Source organism: Beta vulgaris, chromosome 9, assembly GCF_026745355.1.
Source record: "Beta vulgaris subsp. vulgaris cultivar EL10 chromosome 9, EL10.2, whole genome shotgun sequence".
Taxonomy (NCBI): Eukaryota; Viridiplantae; Streptophyta; class Magnoliopsida; order Caryophyllales; family Amaranthaceae; genus Beta; species Beta vulgaris.
Window position 1 is genome coordinate 47,602,259 of NC_079210.1, and position 18,096 is coordinate 47,620,354.

General features: G+C 33.9%; 1 protein-coding gene and 1 long non-coding RNA gene across 2 annotated transcripts; both read right to left on the reverse strand.

Annotated features, from left to right (window-relative positions):
• Positions 1-3,187: 3,187 nt before the first annotated feature.
• LOC104904282 (uncharacterized) lies at positions 3,188-4,717 on the reverse strand. The gene is made up of 2 exons (XR_007270049.1): positions 4,308-4,717; positions 3,188-3,389 (listed from the first exon to the last, which is right to left on the reverse strand). It is a non-coding gene; the product is annotated as an uncharacterized LOC104904282 (long non-coding RNA).
• Positions 4,718-6,819: 2,102 nt separating this feature from the next.
• On the reverse strand, positions 6,820-8,268 carry LOC104904283 (non-specific lipid-transfer protein). Its single transcript, XM_010692490.3, has 2 exons — positions 7,828-8,268; positions 6,820-7,123 (listed from the first exon to the last, which is right to left on the reverse strand). The coding sequence occupies exons 1-2, from the start codon at positions 8,193-8,195 to the stop codon at positions 7,114-7,116; spliced, it is 378 nt and encodes a 125-aa protein (XP_010690792.1). The 5' UTR covers positions 8,196-8,268; the 3' UTR covers positions 6,820-7,113.
• Between the last annotated feature and the right edge of the window lie 9,828 nt (positions 8,269-18,096).

Genomic DNA, 18,096 nt, shown 5'->3' on the forward strand with positions numbered 1-18,096 from the left:
CGAGTCAACAAGAACCATATCATTCTATGACTGTCCAATTAATACCTAATTTTCCAACCCATCACTTTGGATTATATAACTTCTTTTGTTTTGCCATCCCAACCCTCCTCTCTATATTCAGTTAGGCAAGAGCCATATTCACCTAGATTAGCATTATACTTCAATCTCATTTATTAGTTGCAACATGAGGAAAGAACAAGGATAAAAGAGACCTTTTTAATGAAGAAAGAGATAAAGAGAGATGGTAAAAGTGTATATCAAAGGAGGGGGATGGTAAGGAAAACCTCATTCCCAAAGAGCCCCTGGTGGAATTTGATCCCATAACCTTGACGTCATGAGGCCAAAGTTTTACCACTAGGTCAAGCCTTACTTGGCAGCGTATATGTATTTTACGATGAGATAAAAGAAAAAGAAAAACAACATGCTTTTTCAAGGAGAAAATATTTCAAAACTTAAAATTCTTAATACAAAGAAGTTTACCGTCAAAAAAAACAAAAAATTATTACACAAGTATCATATTATTCACAAAATTTCTTAGGTTTTTTCGAAAATGCTATATTTTCTCTCATTATAAGACTAGCACTGTAACACAGGACTGTTTTAGTGTCTTACCGTGTAAACAAGAACAATATTTATAGAACACACTATACTAGCCAAAATACTTAAGGTACAAAAAGATTGTGACATGCAAATAACTGAAAAACTAAAAGCTTAAGAAATTACCAAAACAAGAATAATGAAGCCAATCATGGAGTACATGGTTGCATACTTGCATATATAGAAAAAGTATATTTGGATCGCAATGATCAGAAGATTTAAAGGACGTCCATGTGAGTCGAGGCTAACAACTTACTAGCCTACAAAAAGATTAAGTCAGGCAAAAGAGGGAATTCATTGATATGGGGCCCAACCCTTATTAGTAGTAGTAGTTATTAGGACTACAAGACATGTGATTATGTGAGCCAACAGATGGAGGACGCATGTCTATTTATTAGCCGGGTGGGTCATGGACTCCCGTGATACACTGGCCCCTCGTGTACGGGTCTTAATGCCGGCACTGTGTTTATTGGTCTTATCATTCTAAACTAATTGTCAACTTAGATGATAACTCGCATCAGTTATCAATGCGAATTTGGAATCTTAAATCGAACACTTAAGAGAAAAGTGGAAAAGCGTCATAATTTACCATACTTGTTCTTTCAAAAATGTCGAAGATGTCGGCCAATTTTCTCATAACCAGCATTGTGAAGATTATGTCTAAGGGCATGTTTTGATGGATGTGCATCCTAGGTCAAAGGAAAGACATAAACAAACAGGTCCTTGCTCGTGTCCTTTGAGAACCATAGAGATGGAAAAAGCTCTCAAATGATCATTCGGGTCTTCGACCCTCTTGAATTTTGGGATAATGCATTATGAGAGTTATAAAAGTCAAACCACCTTATAAGTAAAAATGAAGATCTTATCTCTCACATAAAACCCCCTCTATAATAAACCGATTGAACTTTCACAATGAGAGGAACAATTGCCTTTAAAAATTATACCATGATATATTGACCCTAGAGAAAAGAATATAAATTTTCCTAAAATGTCCTACTTATAGGCTCTCCACAAAATAATGGTGTATTGCAACTTATTGTGACTACTACTAGTTAGGAAATCAGAAGAAACGAAGTATATGCATGATTCTTGGTTTTATGAATCTTGTGAACTACAACAACCCCTCCTATTACAGTATCTAATAAAGTGATGTTTCACATTAATATATTTGGTCTTTACATGATAATGATTGTTCTTAGTTAAGTGAATAACACTTTGACTACCACATATCACAACTTCTTGTGATAGAACAAGTTCAACAACCAAGCAAAGGCCCAATAGCCTCTTTATCCTTTAGTAGTTGCGACATATAATATGCTTCAATTGAAGACACTGAGGCAGAATATAACTAGTTCTCGAAATATAAGGACATGAAAGTCTAGTAAGCTATTCTACCTAATATTAATTGGTGTTAGGATGGAGCCCTACTTCCGATATAGACTTGTATTTAGCCCAATAAAGTTAAACAAAGCGCAACACATTTCTCTACTTATAAAACCCTCATGTTCCGGGATCACCTCGAGTGCACCTTAAAATACCAACAATTTATGAAGAATCTCCTCTGAGCTCTGCATTCCACTCAGCAGGTTTTGAGAATGTAACCCTACATCAGAGAAGATTCCTGCAGTTGAAACACGAAAACTATGGCTAGTATTCAATAGCTCCAATTTTTTGTGGCTGTCTAATGTTATTGACAAGGCATCCATCGACCAACGACCATCGACTAAGCACATGAGATGAGTCTGAACTACTTGTGCTGCATAATCATCCACAACATCAAATATACGCAGACTTTCTACATCTCCAAAGTTGCACCGGCAGATTATAATCAATAACACAGAACATTGTACTTGCTTCAACTTCTTCCTAGGAAGAGACACGCAATATAAATGGGAAATTCTTGCCCACTCCATGGGGTACAATCAACAGCTTCAGGGAGGATGTCCTAAGAAGTCAATACACAAAGTTACTTCAGTAATAGCATTTGACATCCAAAGTTTGGTGATATAGCATTAAAAGAAACTTGCATGCTAGTTTCTTCATTTTGACAAATTGCATATCCCTAAAAGCTCCTATGTAATCCCAAAACATCAGAAACTAGCCCTTGCAAGAGAAGTCTTCCCCAACCCATCAACGCTCATAATTTTTTGCTATAGGTACAAGCAATCTTTGGGACTGCCTATCTCAAGGCCCAGCACAAAGCGCAAACAGATACACTGAAGCTGCTGCCATGAGGATTCTAACCTACGGAAATGCACTAGAAGTCGGAGTGAGCTCCATTGAGGTATCACCTCTTCCTTACCACTCATATCCTTTGCCTTTCAAGGAGTGAAACTAGATAGAGGGTTGTTCACCAATGAACATGTGTGAACAGGGTAATATAGTAATAAAATACATGTAAAGCCCTCCACCAATTCATCTCTCTTATTCACTAGTGAACTTGTTCTTCATTTAGCTTTAATCTTCAAGAAACATCGTGCAGCAGTTCTTAATCTCTAATATGATCGACTGTAGCCATTTACATTACTGAGTGCAATGGTAGTGAACATAAGATTAAAGCAACGACTATGCATCAAAGCAAATACATTTACCTTTAAGCAAAATCTCACCAATAATCAACGCAGACCAAGTCAGCACGCTTCATATCAACTCAGGAAAACCAATACTTCTTTTTGCAAAGTTATGAAGGTCAGGGGAGTCCATGATCTTGAGGTCGAATATACAAGGCGTTCTCATTGAACCTGAATCTGCTGACAACTGCGTCTTGCTCACAAAACACGCATTAGAGAAACCTACAATAACAGGAAATTACCTTCATTATATTGCACATCATGCACCACTCTAAACCCTTATTAAACCATAAGACTCAAGTAGAGCATTTGTAAGTTGTAAGACAGGCCAGAAAACCAAAAGTCTCTAACAAGTACTACAATTTACATTATACACCCGGGTGTACCTTTCATCCAATACTAAATCTTTGCTCATTGCTGATTTATACAGGTCGAAATGAGCAACGAACAAAAAATAGCTTAGGGCGTAAGGTACGCCCATGGGCCATGGCCCCATGTGTACGATATAGGATTTGAGCAAGTAGCAATTACCAACCCATTAATTACTAAATTTTACAAACCAAAACGAAAATAAGTAATCAATTTCTTTTTAGAAAATGTACAACTGCTTACAAAACTCTAGTAGCAAAACTACAAAACATATCACCCCGCATAATTTAATATTTCCAATTTTGGCAACAACTATTTTTCAAGCAAAAATAAACAATTCCCACTAAAAACATTACCGATAAATTAAAACATAATTGTGCAGAACCACAAATTAACAATTTTGATTTGCCGATGAGAGCAAATAATTTGACCATATATAGGTGATAAAACTATGAATAAACAACAATCGTTCAGCAAAATTACTCTTTAAGATCAAATTAATCATCAGAATAAGAAAAAAAAAATGGAACACATATAATTAGTTGCCAGCAACAAAATAGAAATTGATCAGAGGTTGAATCTTGTGAGCTCTACATGCAATCTTCAATGGAGAATGAAAGCAATTCGACCTAAATTTCGGGAAATTGGGCAATTTAAACTGAGCGAAGTATAGGACAATTATAATTGTTAAATTATTAGTGCAATTTGAATTGAAGGAAGAATTGTTAGAAGATTAATTGAAGCAAATTGAATTGGGAATTTCAAGCTTACCATCTGTGTGTTCTTCTTTGGTCGTGACGAAATTTCTCTCTACTACCTCTGGTTCAGCAGGTACGCGTGAGAGAGAGAAGAGGGGTTTTCAACAACTTTGGAAATTAAGCGGAATAAAGGGTTTTGAAATTTTGGGGTAGAATGGAGGGAAAATCTAAGGTATGGTTTGGCATTATAGTTAACTAGTTTCGTATGCATGCGATGTATGTGAATTGTGAAAATATATTATTATTAATATTCATACTCGAAAGCCTAAAAAACTTTTATATTAATGTAAAAAATAAACATATATTTATTTATAAATTTTTTTTTACAAAATATAAGATTGAAAATGGAGATAAAAGAAGTTGGTCTATTCATGATTTTTTTCATTATGTTTAACCATTTCGCTTGAATAACATGACTACGACAATTACGAGGCCGAAAAAAAAGAGTTATACCCTTTTTTCTCGTTTTTTATTTAAAATTTATGTACTATGTAGATCTTCTTGAATATTTAGGTAAAATAAAACTTTGTATTTTTGGCTTACTTGGAAAATTTCTTTGTTATGTTAGTTTCCTCATCGTAAGTAATCTTTTAATGACAATTTTTAATTTTTTTATGTTAGATTTCTGATCTACAACTTTTCTTATTATGCATTATTGTAAATCGAGAAATGAATGAGAAGTTTTAAATAGGTGTTTTTCATGTTTCAAATTAGGGATATATAAGTTTTTTCGTAGTGAGACATCATAGCTCCCCCCTTAGCATATAATAGAGACTTTCAGTTTTTGATTTTATGAAATATAATATCGTATGATATAAGAGGTGTAATAAACTTAAAATTATTCATAAAAAAATAATAATAAACTTAAAACTAGTCATACTTATATTATATTAATGGTTTTTCTAACCTATAATGACAATTTTGTTTGATTAAAAAAAGATAAAATATACTAAATATATCTATCAGAATTGTATGGAGGATATCCTATTTTAATTAATTAACTTTTTTGATAGATAAGCCTTAATTTTCGCATTACGTGCATAGGTTAGAAAAACTGTTATACTAAACATGTCAATTTTAGAAACTGGTGAGAAGTACTTTTATGGTTTTCATATTTTTGTTTTTGGTTTTCGAAAAATTAAAAACTGAAAACAAAAGCTGATAACAAACAAGCCCTAAGAACTGTAATGAATCAGGTTTTTGAACAATTTCCCAATGAGGAGGTTATATCGCGATTTCCTTAACAAATAAGGAGGTCAGAATTAGGCTATGTTTAGTTAACTTTATTTTTACTTATTTAAACTTATCTGCTATGATTTGATCTGAACTTATTTTTTCTGATTTATTTTGATATGAATTGATCTAATCTGATCTGAACTTATCTTTTATAAAAAATATGTTTGGCTAATATTATTATCACTCTGTATTTCATTAATAATATTACTATTATTATCAATTTATTATTATGCACAACATTTAATAATAAAAAAAATAAAATCCTTTGTAGGAAATTTTTTGAACGTGATACCAACACTGTTAAGTTATCCCATGTTACTCATGTTTTATATAAATTAGTAACATATATTGTCTATTATTCAGCCAAACTTGTTTAAAAAAATAAACATCATATACTATTGTCATGTTCGTTACATGTATAACATCAAAAAGAACATCGCATATCAAAATTGTTAATTATAAAAAATACACGTACAAATGCCAAAAGAACATTATTCTTCTTGAACACAAATAACTTCAAATAATAATATCAATGACATTTATAATAATAACAACGATATTAATAATAATATTTTTGAACAAGTGTACTAGTAAATAGTAATATTAGTTGTAATAATATTCGTTTAAAATAATAGTAATACCAATAATAATAATAGCATTAGTAATACTAATAATCATGATAATACTAACAATAATCATAAGTTTTTAAATATAAGCAAAAAAGTGGTTGAATATGGTTGATCCGAAATAAGTAAAAATAAGGTGAATTGAACATAACCTTAATATGGTTGAATTGCTATCAGTAAAGATATCACAAAATTATTGATATTGATGATGTCACTGTTCGTATTGAATTTAAAAAGTGAATTGGGAAAAAAAAAACCTTTCATTCCACTTATTTATATTATCGCATTTTTTACCCGATCTTGGTTTATATCAATTATTTTTTATCTAACTTATTGAGTGACACATATAATGGTACAATAAAGTAGGACAAAAGATTTAGACTCAGAATTTTTTACTCCACTTATCGTTTGGAATAAAATTCATTGTGCATTCCTTGCCAAAATGTGATAGTCGTTTTCATAGACTTCACTATTATATATATTGAGAGAATATTAGCTCATAAAGCCAGTGTCATTTAGTGATCAGAATTTGATTACAAGAAATTTAGGAAGTGTTCTCTTTACTCGAATTTATCAGAATTCGACTTATTACTAAATTTGATTAGATTTGTATAGTCACGATTAGTATTCCTAAAATAAAATCTTAAGGAGAAGGCCAGGAAATGCATCCTAATTGTTTTCGCACAATGAAACTTAAAATTACACGGTATAAGTTCTTCGGTCCACAATTTAGATAGCTTATTAATGAAAATTTGAAATACATATGTGTAAGTGTAACGCATCAAGACTTGCATCACATATGCATGTGTAAAATTACAAAAATTCTATAGTAATACTACGATGAGACGACATCCAGAGTCGTCTTAGATAGGGCTACCCATCCTCTGAAGATTGTATTTTTATTTCTGAACTTTAGATCAACTCTCCTCTCTTTATTTCACAAGGAAACACTTCAGATCACTGCACACTGCAAAACACCAAAACAAAATGTTCATACACATCTAAGTAATCAATTATTTCTTCTATTTAAAAAAATATCAATGAGTCCTATATGTATAATTAGAAAAATTACGATTTTTGTTTTTCGGACAATTACCTAACATATACAACCTCGTTTTTTTGGAAAATTTGTCAGAAAAAAACCTTTTAAATGCTCAATTTTGCGAGAAAAAACATTTTAAAGCATTCTTTGTGAAAGAAACCACAAACTTAATTTTTCTTGCAAGATGAAACCTATTCCCATTTTTTTTGGTGTGGTTTTGGAGATGAATAGGAATAGTGTTGCAGTGGAAATAAGGGGTTAAATAAAGATAGAAGGGTCATCGTCGGGATTGAGAAAAAAACACAGCGAAAAATGGGAATACGTTTGTTCTTGCAAGAAAATTTTAGTTTGTGGTTTTTTTTTGCAAAGAATGCTTTACAAGTTTTTTTTCGCAAAAGTGAACCTTTAAAAGTTTTTTTTTGCAAATTTTCCCTTTTTTTTTAAGATGCATCATTTGATTAAAGATTGAGGACCCCTTCTTGCATGGGGTGACACTCGATCCCAAAATCTCTAAGATCGGAAGTGATGCGAATACCACTAAGTTATAATCCGTTACTTGTACGTACGTATTACGTGAACATAGTATATGCTAATAATCAAAATATATATATTAAGTGATAGCTAAGTACCTGTTGCAATTGACTTTGGGGTTAAAGGAGTAACTAGCTTGAACACCACATTGAGAAGCAAGTCTAGAAGCAAGGTTATAATTTAAGCCTTTAGTCTTAGACGCTGCTGTTTTCATGCAATTACATGCCATCCTACGATCAGCCGTAGTTTGAGCAGCGGCCTTAAGAGCCCGTGCCCCGTCGCAACAATTGCGCGGCGGGCCACCAGCACCACTACCTTTCAAATACGCCATGCATGGTGCTAAGGTCTTCGACACCTGGCCACAAGTGGTCACCGCCGCCTCGGCTGCACGAGGGTTGACGAGGGTTATAACCGCCATGCAAACCACCGCCAAACTTATTAGTTTTTTTAGCATTGCACTTACCATTTTGACACTAATTTTGTAGTTTTACTAGCTTAGTTTTGAAGTAGTGAAGTATATGATTGTATGATTGTGTAATTTGTGAATTGTATTATTTTTATAGAGGTAAAGAAGGTGGTTGGATGTTGATGGAATTCAATGCAAATGGAGTGTTGTATTTGCTAGGCATTTACGTGTCCATTGTTGCAGATTTTACTGTGAAGATGGCTACAAAACTAATTTTTGAATTGAATCTATTGCATGCTAAAGGATTGCGTATGCAAATTGCAATTTATTCTTATATATTGAGATAATTTGTTTATAAAAATTATCAATTTGTTACGTTCTATCTTGCTATTCTTATGTTGTTCAACATTCAAAGATAAACGCTGCATTACTAATCTTATATGTCACACACATGGTGACATGGACCACCTACCATAGACATATTCTTTTTGATGTTTAGAAAGTCGGGATTTATAAAAGGTAAATAGGTAATTAATAACGTACAAGGGTTTTGATTTTAAATCTTGACATTTTAGGTATCTTTTTTTTATAGTTTTTGCTATTAAGCTAATTAACACCCTTAATGTAAGTACTTCATCCATTCTTTATTAATTGCAATGTTTTCTTTATTTGGAAACTTCACGTTAATCATTGCAACATTTTTTTATTCTTTATCGATCTCCTATCACATTATTCCACCTTTTTTTTTAAAATCTATTTCCATCTTTCTCCTCTTCACATTATTTCTTAAATAACGTGTCAAGGATTAATGTTGCAATTAGACTTGTGTTAGGTCCAATTAAGTTTTTTTTTTGTCCTACTACGAAGAGTTTCCCACCGAATTCGACGAATGGACTAATCTCCTGCACGAGTTTGCATGGATACCTCAAAAAATAGTACCCCTTTCTGCTGGGATTTTTTTCATACCCAAAAATTAATGTTGCAATTAGACTTGTGTTAGGTGCAAATAAGTTTATCAATTAACCATTCTAACAATAAACCAAAACAATCGTAGAGGTGGGTGGAGGAAATGAGCCAGTCTAGTTAAGGACAAGGGCAATACAGGTATTTAAATTGACGAAATTTACCACCTAATTGAAGTAATGACCCGTGCAATAATATTTGAGAGATCAGAAAGATGATAAAGTATGGAATAATCCATATGTGAATGTGATATAGAGGGAGAAAGAAAGAAACAAAATATAGAATTAAAAAGTGTTATTATAAAATTTAGAGGATTATAGAGTATTGAGAAGGAAGATGATGGAGAGAGTTATCTCATTCACCTCATGGGGTACACATATATATATACACATAATGGGAGAAGTTACGTAATGCGAAAAGTCACGAGGGGATGTCAAAGGTTAGGTAATGCAAAAGGTTGGACATCCACCTATAATTATTCCATACATAATTATTACATAACACTCCCCCTTGGATGTCCAACATATAATATATGTCTTACAATGCGCATAAGATGATGCTGCCTCATTAAAAACCTTACCAGGAAAAACCCAGTGGGAAAAAAAACATGGTTAAGGAAAAAAGAGTACAGCGCGCATTAACTCCCCCTCATAATAATATCAGTGAAGTTCTCTGAGAGAACGCATTCCAATTTGTCGAACCAGCCTCTTAAAAGTAGCGGTTGGAAGTGCCTTAGTAAATAGATCTGCCAAATTTTCACTTGAACGAACTTGTTGAACATCAATATCGCCACTTTTTTGTAGTTCATGAGTGAAGAAGAATTTTGGTGAGATATGTTTTGTCCTATCGCCCTTGATGTATCCTTCCGAGAGCTGTGCAATACATGCTGCATTATCCTCATACAAAACTGTTGGAGTCAACCTCTCAGATGATAGACCACAATCTTCTTGTATATGCTGGATTAGAGATCTTAACCACACACATTCACGACTAGCCTCATGAATTGCTAGAATTTCTGCATGGTTGGAAGAAGTAGCTACAATGGTTTGCTTCATTGAGCGCCAGGAGATGGCAGTACCACCATGTGTAAACACATATCCAGTTTGTGATCGAGCATTGTGAGGATCAGATAAATACCCTGCATCTGCAAAACCAATCATTGCTTCTTTCGATAGGTTAGAAAAGAATAAGCCCTTATCCTTTGTACCTTGGAGATAACGAAATATGTGCTTAATTCCATTCCAATGCCTTCGGGTAGGACATGAGCTAAACCTTGCTAATAAATTAACAGAAAATGATATGTCAGGCCGTGTATGACTAGCAAGGTACATCAATGCTCCTATTGCACTTAGATATGGTACTTCAGGACCAGGATGTCCTCATTACTTTCCCGAGGACGAAATGGATCATTACTTACATCAAGTGATCTAACTACCATCGGACTGGTCAACGGATGTGCTTTATCCATATAAAATCTGTTAAGCACCTTTTCTGTGTATGACGTTTGATGCAAAAGGATTCCATCTTTCAAATGCTCAATTTGCAGTCCTAGACAAAATTTCGTTTTTCCAAGGTCTTTCATCTCAAATTCCCTCTTCAAGTATTCTATTGTCACCGAAATCTCTTCTGGAGTTCCGATGATATTTAAATCGTCAACATATACAGCAACAACGACAAAACCTGACCCAAATCTCTTTATAAAAATGCATGGGCTAATAGGGTCATTCTTATAATTTTCTTTCAACAAATATTCACTGAGGCGATTGTACCACATGCGCCCAGATTGTTTCAATCCATACAGGGATCTATTCAATTTAATAGAATATTGTCCTCGAGATCCTGAACTTGCTGCTTCTGGCAGCCTAAATCCTTCTGGAAGTCTCATATATATCTCATTATCCAGTGGGCCATACAAGTAAGCTGTGACTACATCTAATAAGCGTAAATCGAGTCCTTCTCTTACTGCCAGACTGATCAAGAATCTAAAAGTAGTCGCATCCACCACAGGGGAGTAAGTCTCCTCATAATCAATCCCAGGTCTTTGTGAAAATCCTTGTGCAACTAAACGTGCTTTATATCTTACAATTTCGCCCTTTTCATTTCTCTTGCGCACAAAGACCCATTTATATCCCACTGGTTTAACACCTGCAGGTGTGCGGACTACTGGTCCAAACACTTCTCTCTTTGCCAAAGATTTTAATTCTGCATCAATTGCTTCTTTCCATTTTGGCCAATCATCTCTTTGTCTACATTGATCCATGGATCTTGGTTCTTGATCCTCTTCATTATTCATGACATCAAGTGCTATATTATATGCAAAAACATTATCGACGTCGACTTTATTTCGGTTCCATGTTATTCCAGACATGACATGATTTGTTGAGATCTCTTCATTTTCAGGTACCTGAATTTCTTCTGGAATAATATTATTTGTCATGTCCACGATCTCTTCTGGAGATCCACCAGAATGTGTCAGATCCTCAAATTGGCCATTGTCAATTGTTGCTCCTTTTCTTTTTCGAGGATTCTTATCTTTGGAACCAACTGGTCTACCACGTTTTAAGCGTGGTTTTGAATCATTAGCAACTTGATGTCGTCCTTCTGGGACATCAATTTTTATAGGAGCATTCACAGCTGGTATATGTGACTTAGTCACTCTATTTGGGTCAGAAAATGCATCTGGCAGTTGATTTGCTAAGTTATGTAAATGAATTATCTTTTGAACTTCTATTTCACATTGTCTAGTACGAGGATCAAGATGAGATAATGATAATTCATTCCAACTGATTTCCTTTACCAGCTGTTTGTTTTCTCCCCCTAATATTGGGAAAACTGACTCGTTGAAGTGACAATCTGCAAAACGAGCCGTGAACAGATCCCCTGTTGTCGGCTCTAAATATTTGATTATTGATGGGGATTCATACCCAACATATATTCCTAACCTCCTTTGAGGACCCATCTTAGTACGCTGTGGTGGAGCAATTGGAACATATACAGCACATCCAAAAATTCGTAGATGGGAGATATTTGGTTCCTGACCCAAAACCAATTGTGATGGGGAGAACTTATGATGACTTGTTGGCCTCATGCGAATGAGTGCTGCTGCATGTAATATGGCATGTCCCCAAGCAGAAATGGGAAGTTTAGATTTCATGAGCAACGGTCTAGCAATGAACTGAAGTCGCTTAATGAATGACTCTGCAAGACCATTTTGTGTGTGAACATGTGCTACAGGATGTTCAACACTTATTCCAATTGACATGCAATAATTATAAAAGGCCTCAGAAGTAAATTCACCAGCATTGTCAAGACGAATAGTCTTGATGGGATAATCTGGAAAATGTGCCCGTAATCTGATCAATTGGGCAAGTAGTCTCGCAAACGCTAGGTTACGAGTTGATAACAATGATACATGTGACCATCTAGTGGATGCATCAATTAAAACCATAAATATCTAAATGGTCCACATGGTGGTGTGTATTGGCCCACAAATATCTCCTTGTATACGCTCTAAGAAATTAATAGATTCATAATTTATCTTGGCTGGTGATGGCCGAATAATTAACTTGCCTTGTGAGCAAGCAGCACAAGAATGACTTTGAAGAATCTGTGGTCTTCAAAGAATGTCCACATGAATTTTCAATGATTTTTCGCATCATCACAGAACCGGGATGGCCTAACCGGTCATGCCAAATTGTAAAGTCATCAGTAAACTTCTGGTTTAGTATAGAATGTGCTTCAATTGCACTTATCTTTGTGTAGTACAAACCAGTAGAGAATGCAGGCAATTTCTCTAAAACATTTTTGGTGCCTTGGGATATGCTTGTGATTTGAAGATATTCATCATTCCCTTCATTTATTGTCTCAATATGATATCCGTTATGACGGATGTCTTTAAAGCTCAATAAATTCCTTTGAGACTTAGGGGAGTATAATGCGCAACAATTTCAAATTTTGTTCCCATAGGCATTAATATATTTGCTCTTCCGGAGCCTTCAATAATTTTTGTACTACCAGATATAGTACTCACACTTATGCTTTTCATTATCAATTGAGAAAAATATCTCTTGCTTTTAAGTATAGTATGAGTAGTGGCACTGTCTGCTAAGCACACATCTTCACCTCTTAATGCTAATTGAGCTTGAGTACTCATGATCTTCAAAGAAATTAAAATAAGATAAAATCACAAACTAATAATAAAAAAAACTTATTGAGAAGTTTAAACCAAACAAAGTCCATAAAGTCATAAATTGATGTCAAAAGATGATAGTAAAGTCCATAATGCAAATAGATTAATAAACGTAAACTATTAGAGTTCTATTCATAAAAGATCAAAGTTCATGTCTCTCAAATCTCAATTATTCCCTTCGGGGGTGGTGAAGAAATCAGCAACTTCCAAGTGTGTTGCATTGTCATGAGCAAAATCACCTTCACCGTCCTCGAACACAAGATTTGCCCTACCTTCTTTCCTTTTTGCTTCAATGATTGCTGGTAGAGATCAATAAGATGCTTTGGGGTACGACATACACGAGACCAGTGACCATTTCCTCCACAACGGTAGCACACACTGGTCGCATTATCCTTCTCGTGTTTGGTACCATTGTTATTGTCCCACTTCTGGTGAGAATAGGAGTTCTTGGAGTAACCACCTCGACCTCTACTAGGTCCATAACCACCTCGACCTCCACTAGGTCCATAACCACCTCGACCTCTATAGGTTTATATCCTCTTCCACGGCCACGACCTCTACCACGGCCTCGACCCCTGCTACTGGCATGGTCTTTATTATTTATTGTCTTTCCATCATGGGATGCAGCATTCGCTTCAGGGAATGGTGCAGAACCAGTAGGTCGTAACTCGTGGTTTTTTAATAATAGCTCGTCATTTTGTTCAGCCACAAGTAGACAAGATATGAGTTCAGAGTATTTCGTGAAACCCTTTTCACGATATTGTTTGCTTAGAAGGAGATTATCTTTGTGAAAGGTGGTGTAGTCTTTTCTAACATCTCATCATCAGTTATTTTTTCCCCACATAGTTTCAGTTTAGAAGTTATTCGGAACATGGCTGAGTTGTAATCACTGATAGATTTATAATCTTGCAGTCTTAAATTTAGCCATTCATAACGAGCTGAGGGAAGTATCACAGTTTTCTGGTGGTCATATCTTTCCTTCAAATTACTCCAAAGCACCTCCGGGCTTTAACAGTTAAATATTCATTCTTTAGAGCCTCATGAAGGTGATGGCGAAGGAATATCATAGCTTTGGCCTTATCTTGATCCGATTCATTATTTCCGCCTTGATAGTATTACCAAGACCCTTTGCAGCCAAATGGATTTCAGCATCTAATACCCATGATAAATAGTTCTTTCCAGTAATATCAAGAGCCACAAATTCAAGTTTCGCAAGATTTGACATAATTCACATAAAAATAATTTGCAAGATAAAATTAAATGGATCCAATAAACATATACTATATGGAAACCATTATTAAATAATGAAACTCATCAAGTGTGGTATTACTCCATGATGTGTTGTTGATTAGTGCGGATATTGTAATAAACGTAAACTAAAACAAGCATCTCAAGTTTGTTCACTGTATAAAACAAAGTTTTAATATGTGCATGTCGGGTGGTAATTAGAAACAAACCAAGGCAAGATTTCAGTAAGATTCAAAGATTATTGATGGTAATCCAGTACAATGTAATTCAATAGAAGTAATAAAATAGTTACTTCATCAGACTGAAATACTTTCACTAGACACTATTCATAACCATATACATTAATGCTTCAAGAATTAGCCATACAGAACCAATTCAACAAAAGATAATTCACACTACTTCGTCTAATTGCGATAATCTCTATAATCCTAAGCCATTCATGAATTCTAATGGAAAGCATGTCAGTGGTATAACTACAAAATCATGCCATCAAAATCGATAAAGAAGATCACGCACAAACATATACAAAGTATAAAGTAAATCCCAAACATGAAGTCATTTAATATAGTAGATGGAATTAGTGCTTGACTTCAAAAAAAAAAATCCTCAGGCAAAATCACAAAAACCATGTAGCAAATATATGTCATGAAAAGGCCTAATGATCAGTTGAACACTACGCAATTTGAAGGGATACGGTGAATAGCATTGACAGTTTGATAGTATATAATATCACCCAAACTTTCAAAATCGATCTAAAACTATAACTTTGTACATACTAAAAGCGACCATCCAATATACTATCCATCTAGAAATCATTGAAAAACGATTAATTTATGAAATATAAATTATATGCGTACCTTTGCTATTAGATATAATTTTAACAAAGGCCACCGCTCAGTCGGTTAGAACTGGTGCTGATAACGTATTATAAAATTTAGAGATTATAGAGTATTGAGAAGGAAGATGATGAGAGAGTTATCTCATTCACCTCATGGGGTACAACATATATATACACATAATGGGAGAAGTTACGTAATGCGAAAAGTCACGAGGGGATGTCAAAGGTTAGGTAATGCAAAAGGTTGGACATCCACCTATAATTATTCCATACATAATTATTACATAACAAGTGTTAATTTTTAGATTTATATAAAAATGGGCCTGGGTAACCCAATAAGGAGGAGGAGAGTTTAGCCCACTTACAAGCTAGGATGTTCCATCCTAAAACCAATTGGTGATAGGAGGAGTAACTCCTCATCTTATAAAGTGGTTTATTCTCTTCTCTTTCTCCAATATGGGACACTCACAAGTGGGCATTTCATGGGTTTCAACACATCCCCTCACTTGTGAGTGTCTTTAGAATTTAGAGCTAACTGGAAAGGTCAGAGCAATAATCCTCTTAGGGGTTGGACATCCTATCGAGGTAAATCCTTATCCAGTAGCGATCAAATACCCAGTTTAGACGAGACCCGCAACTCGGGCTCTAATACCATGTAGAATTTAGTAACCTTGAATCATCTTATTGATTTATGAAATGATTGTGGAGAGAGAACCAGTACAATCTTAAGAAAAGGAATCAGAAGAAAAGAAGATCTCTACATTTCTTACAAGAGTTACTATTTATACAAGAGTTAGTTAGGAAACTAACAAACTAACTCTTGTATAAATAGTAACTCTTGTAAGAAATGTAGATATCTTCTTTTCTTCTGATTTCTTTTCTTAAGATTGTACCGGTTCTCTCTCTACAATCATTTCATAAATCAATAAGATGATTAAAGGTTACTAAATTCTTCAAAAAGCTATGTTACACTAAACATCAGAAATAAGCTGTTACAAGATAAACAGAGTGTAATACTATCTTCATAACTTAATAGTTAATACTATATGCTCTATTAGGTTTTCAAAATGGTGTGTCTAACAAAGTATGTATATGCACATGTGCAGAATGCAATTATCCAGTAATATGTCAAGTCAACTAACAAAATAAATATTGCTTGTAGCTACATTCAATTATTCAAACATATGTCATCTTGCTAGTAAATATAATTATATAATGCACTTACCATCATGCTTCAAATGTCAACATAATCTTTTATGTGCAATTTAAATATTGAGTGAATGAGTGCACTCCTCTTTCTATAACTTTAAATATTGGAGTCTTTTTCTTAAGTATTTAATTTTCTCGTGAGGGAAAAAAAATATACATATTAAGTCCCAAAAAAAAAACCCTACATGGCATCACAGGCAGCGCCTTTGGCCCCAAACATTAGTTTGGTTATGTAAATAGCATGCAATTTTGTCAAAATTGCCAAGCTTTTGGCCTAATCATTATAATTTCTTTTTCTCATAATTAACATATAAAACAACGAAAAAACATGATTTTTTTTTTTAAAAAAATAGTTTTATGTTTCATGTGTATTGTCTTTTCAAATAAGTATAAGTATGACTAATTTGATTTTTGTGTATTTGCTTCTCCAATTTGGACTTGCTACTAGTGGAAGTTGTGTAAGTTGAAATTTGTGTACTTGCTTGCTCGTCTTTTAGATCAACCTCAAGATCAAAGAGTTGTGATTCCTAAACAGTTATATAGTAGGATATATGGATATGCTCCATTCAATTGAGATGCCATGACATTTAGATATTTTCATGATGACATCTATACCATAATTTGGGAGATGAACTTGAGTATGCATATTTTGATGTTTTTAGAAACGAGTTTGTTTTGATGTTCAAAATTTATACTTAGGAAGAATATTGAATATATATACCTTTTTTTTGAGGGGTTGAATATATATACTTATGACTTTAATTTAATGGAAAACTCTCCATTTTTCCGACTCAAAAAAAAATCTATGACTAGTTTCACGTTCGCAATAGTATACATGACCTATGACTTTTTGAATCTGAAAACTTGAGCTATAAAGTAGCACAAACATTGCGTTCAATTTGCATTACGAAAATAAGTTTCACATCATAACTTCATATCAATTTTAATAAATTCAAGTAAATTTAGATAAGTTTTAGTAAAAGAAATTGCATTTACTAGAAAATTGACATAATCACACAAAACCGACTATATTAGGGAAAAATACACGACTATATTATATAAAAACTGACTACTATATCATACGAAAACTAACCATATTAAATGAGAACTGATTGTATCATATAGTTTCCGTCTTTATGATGCTAAGTTATTGTAAATCCAGCCCATCTAATATTTTCAGAAAAAAATAAAGAAAAGAGAATGCAAGTATGGAACCTTAACAGTGTGTTTGGTTCATTTTTAGTAAAGGAAAGAAAGGGAAGAGAAAGGAAAAGAAGGAAACAGAAAGGAAAAAACCTTAATTTCCCATGTTTGGTATAAATTTTCTCTTTCCTTCCGAATTTCCCCGCTTTTGGGAGGAAAGGAAAGTGATATTTTATTAAAGACTCTTTCCTTCCAATTCCTCCCATTTCCTTTTACTTAAATTTTTTTTTAATGAACCAAACATTAGAAAGTAATAAATTTCCTTTCCTTCCAAATTCCTTCTACCAAACAAACTGTAATGGAAGCGCGGA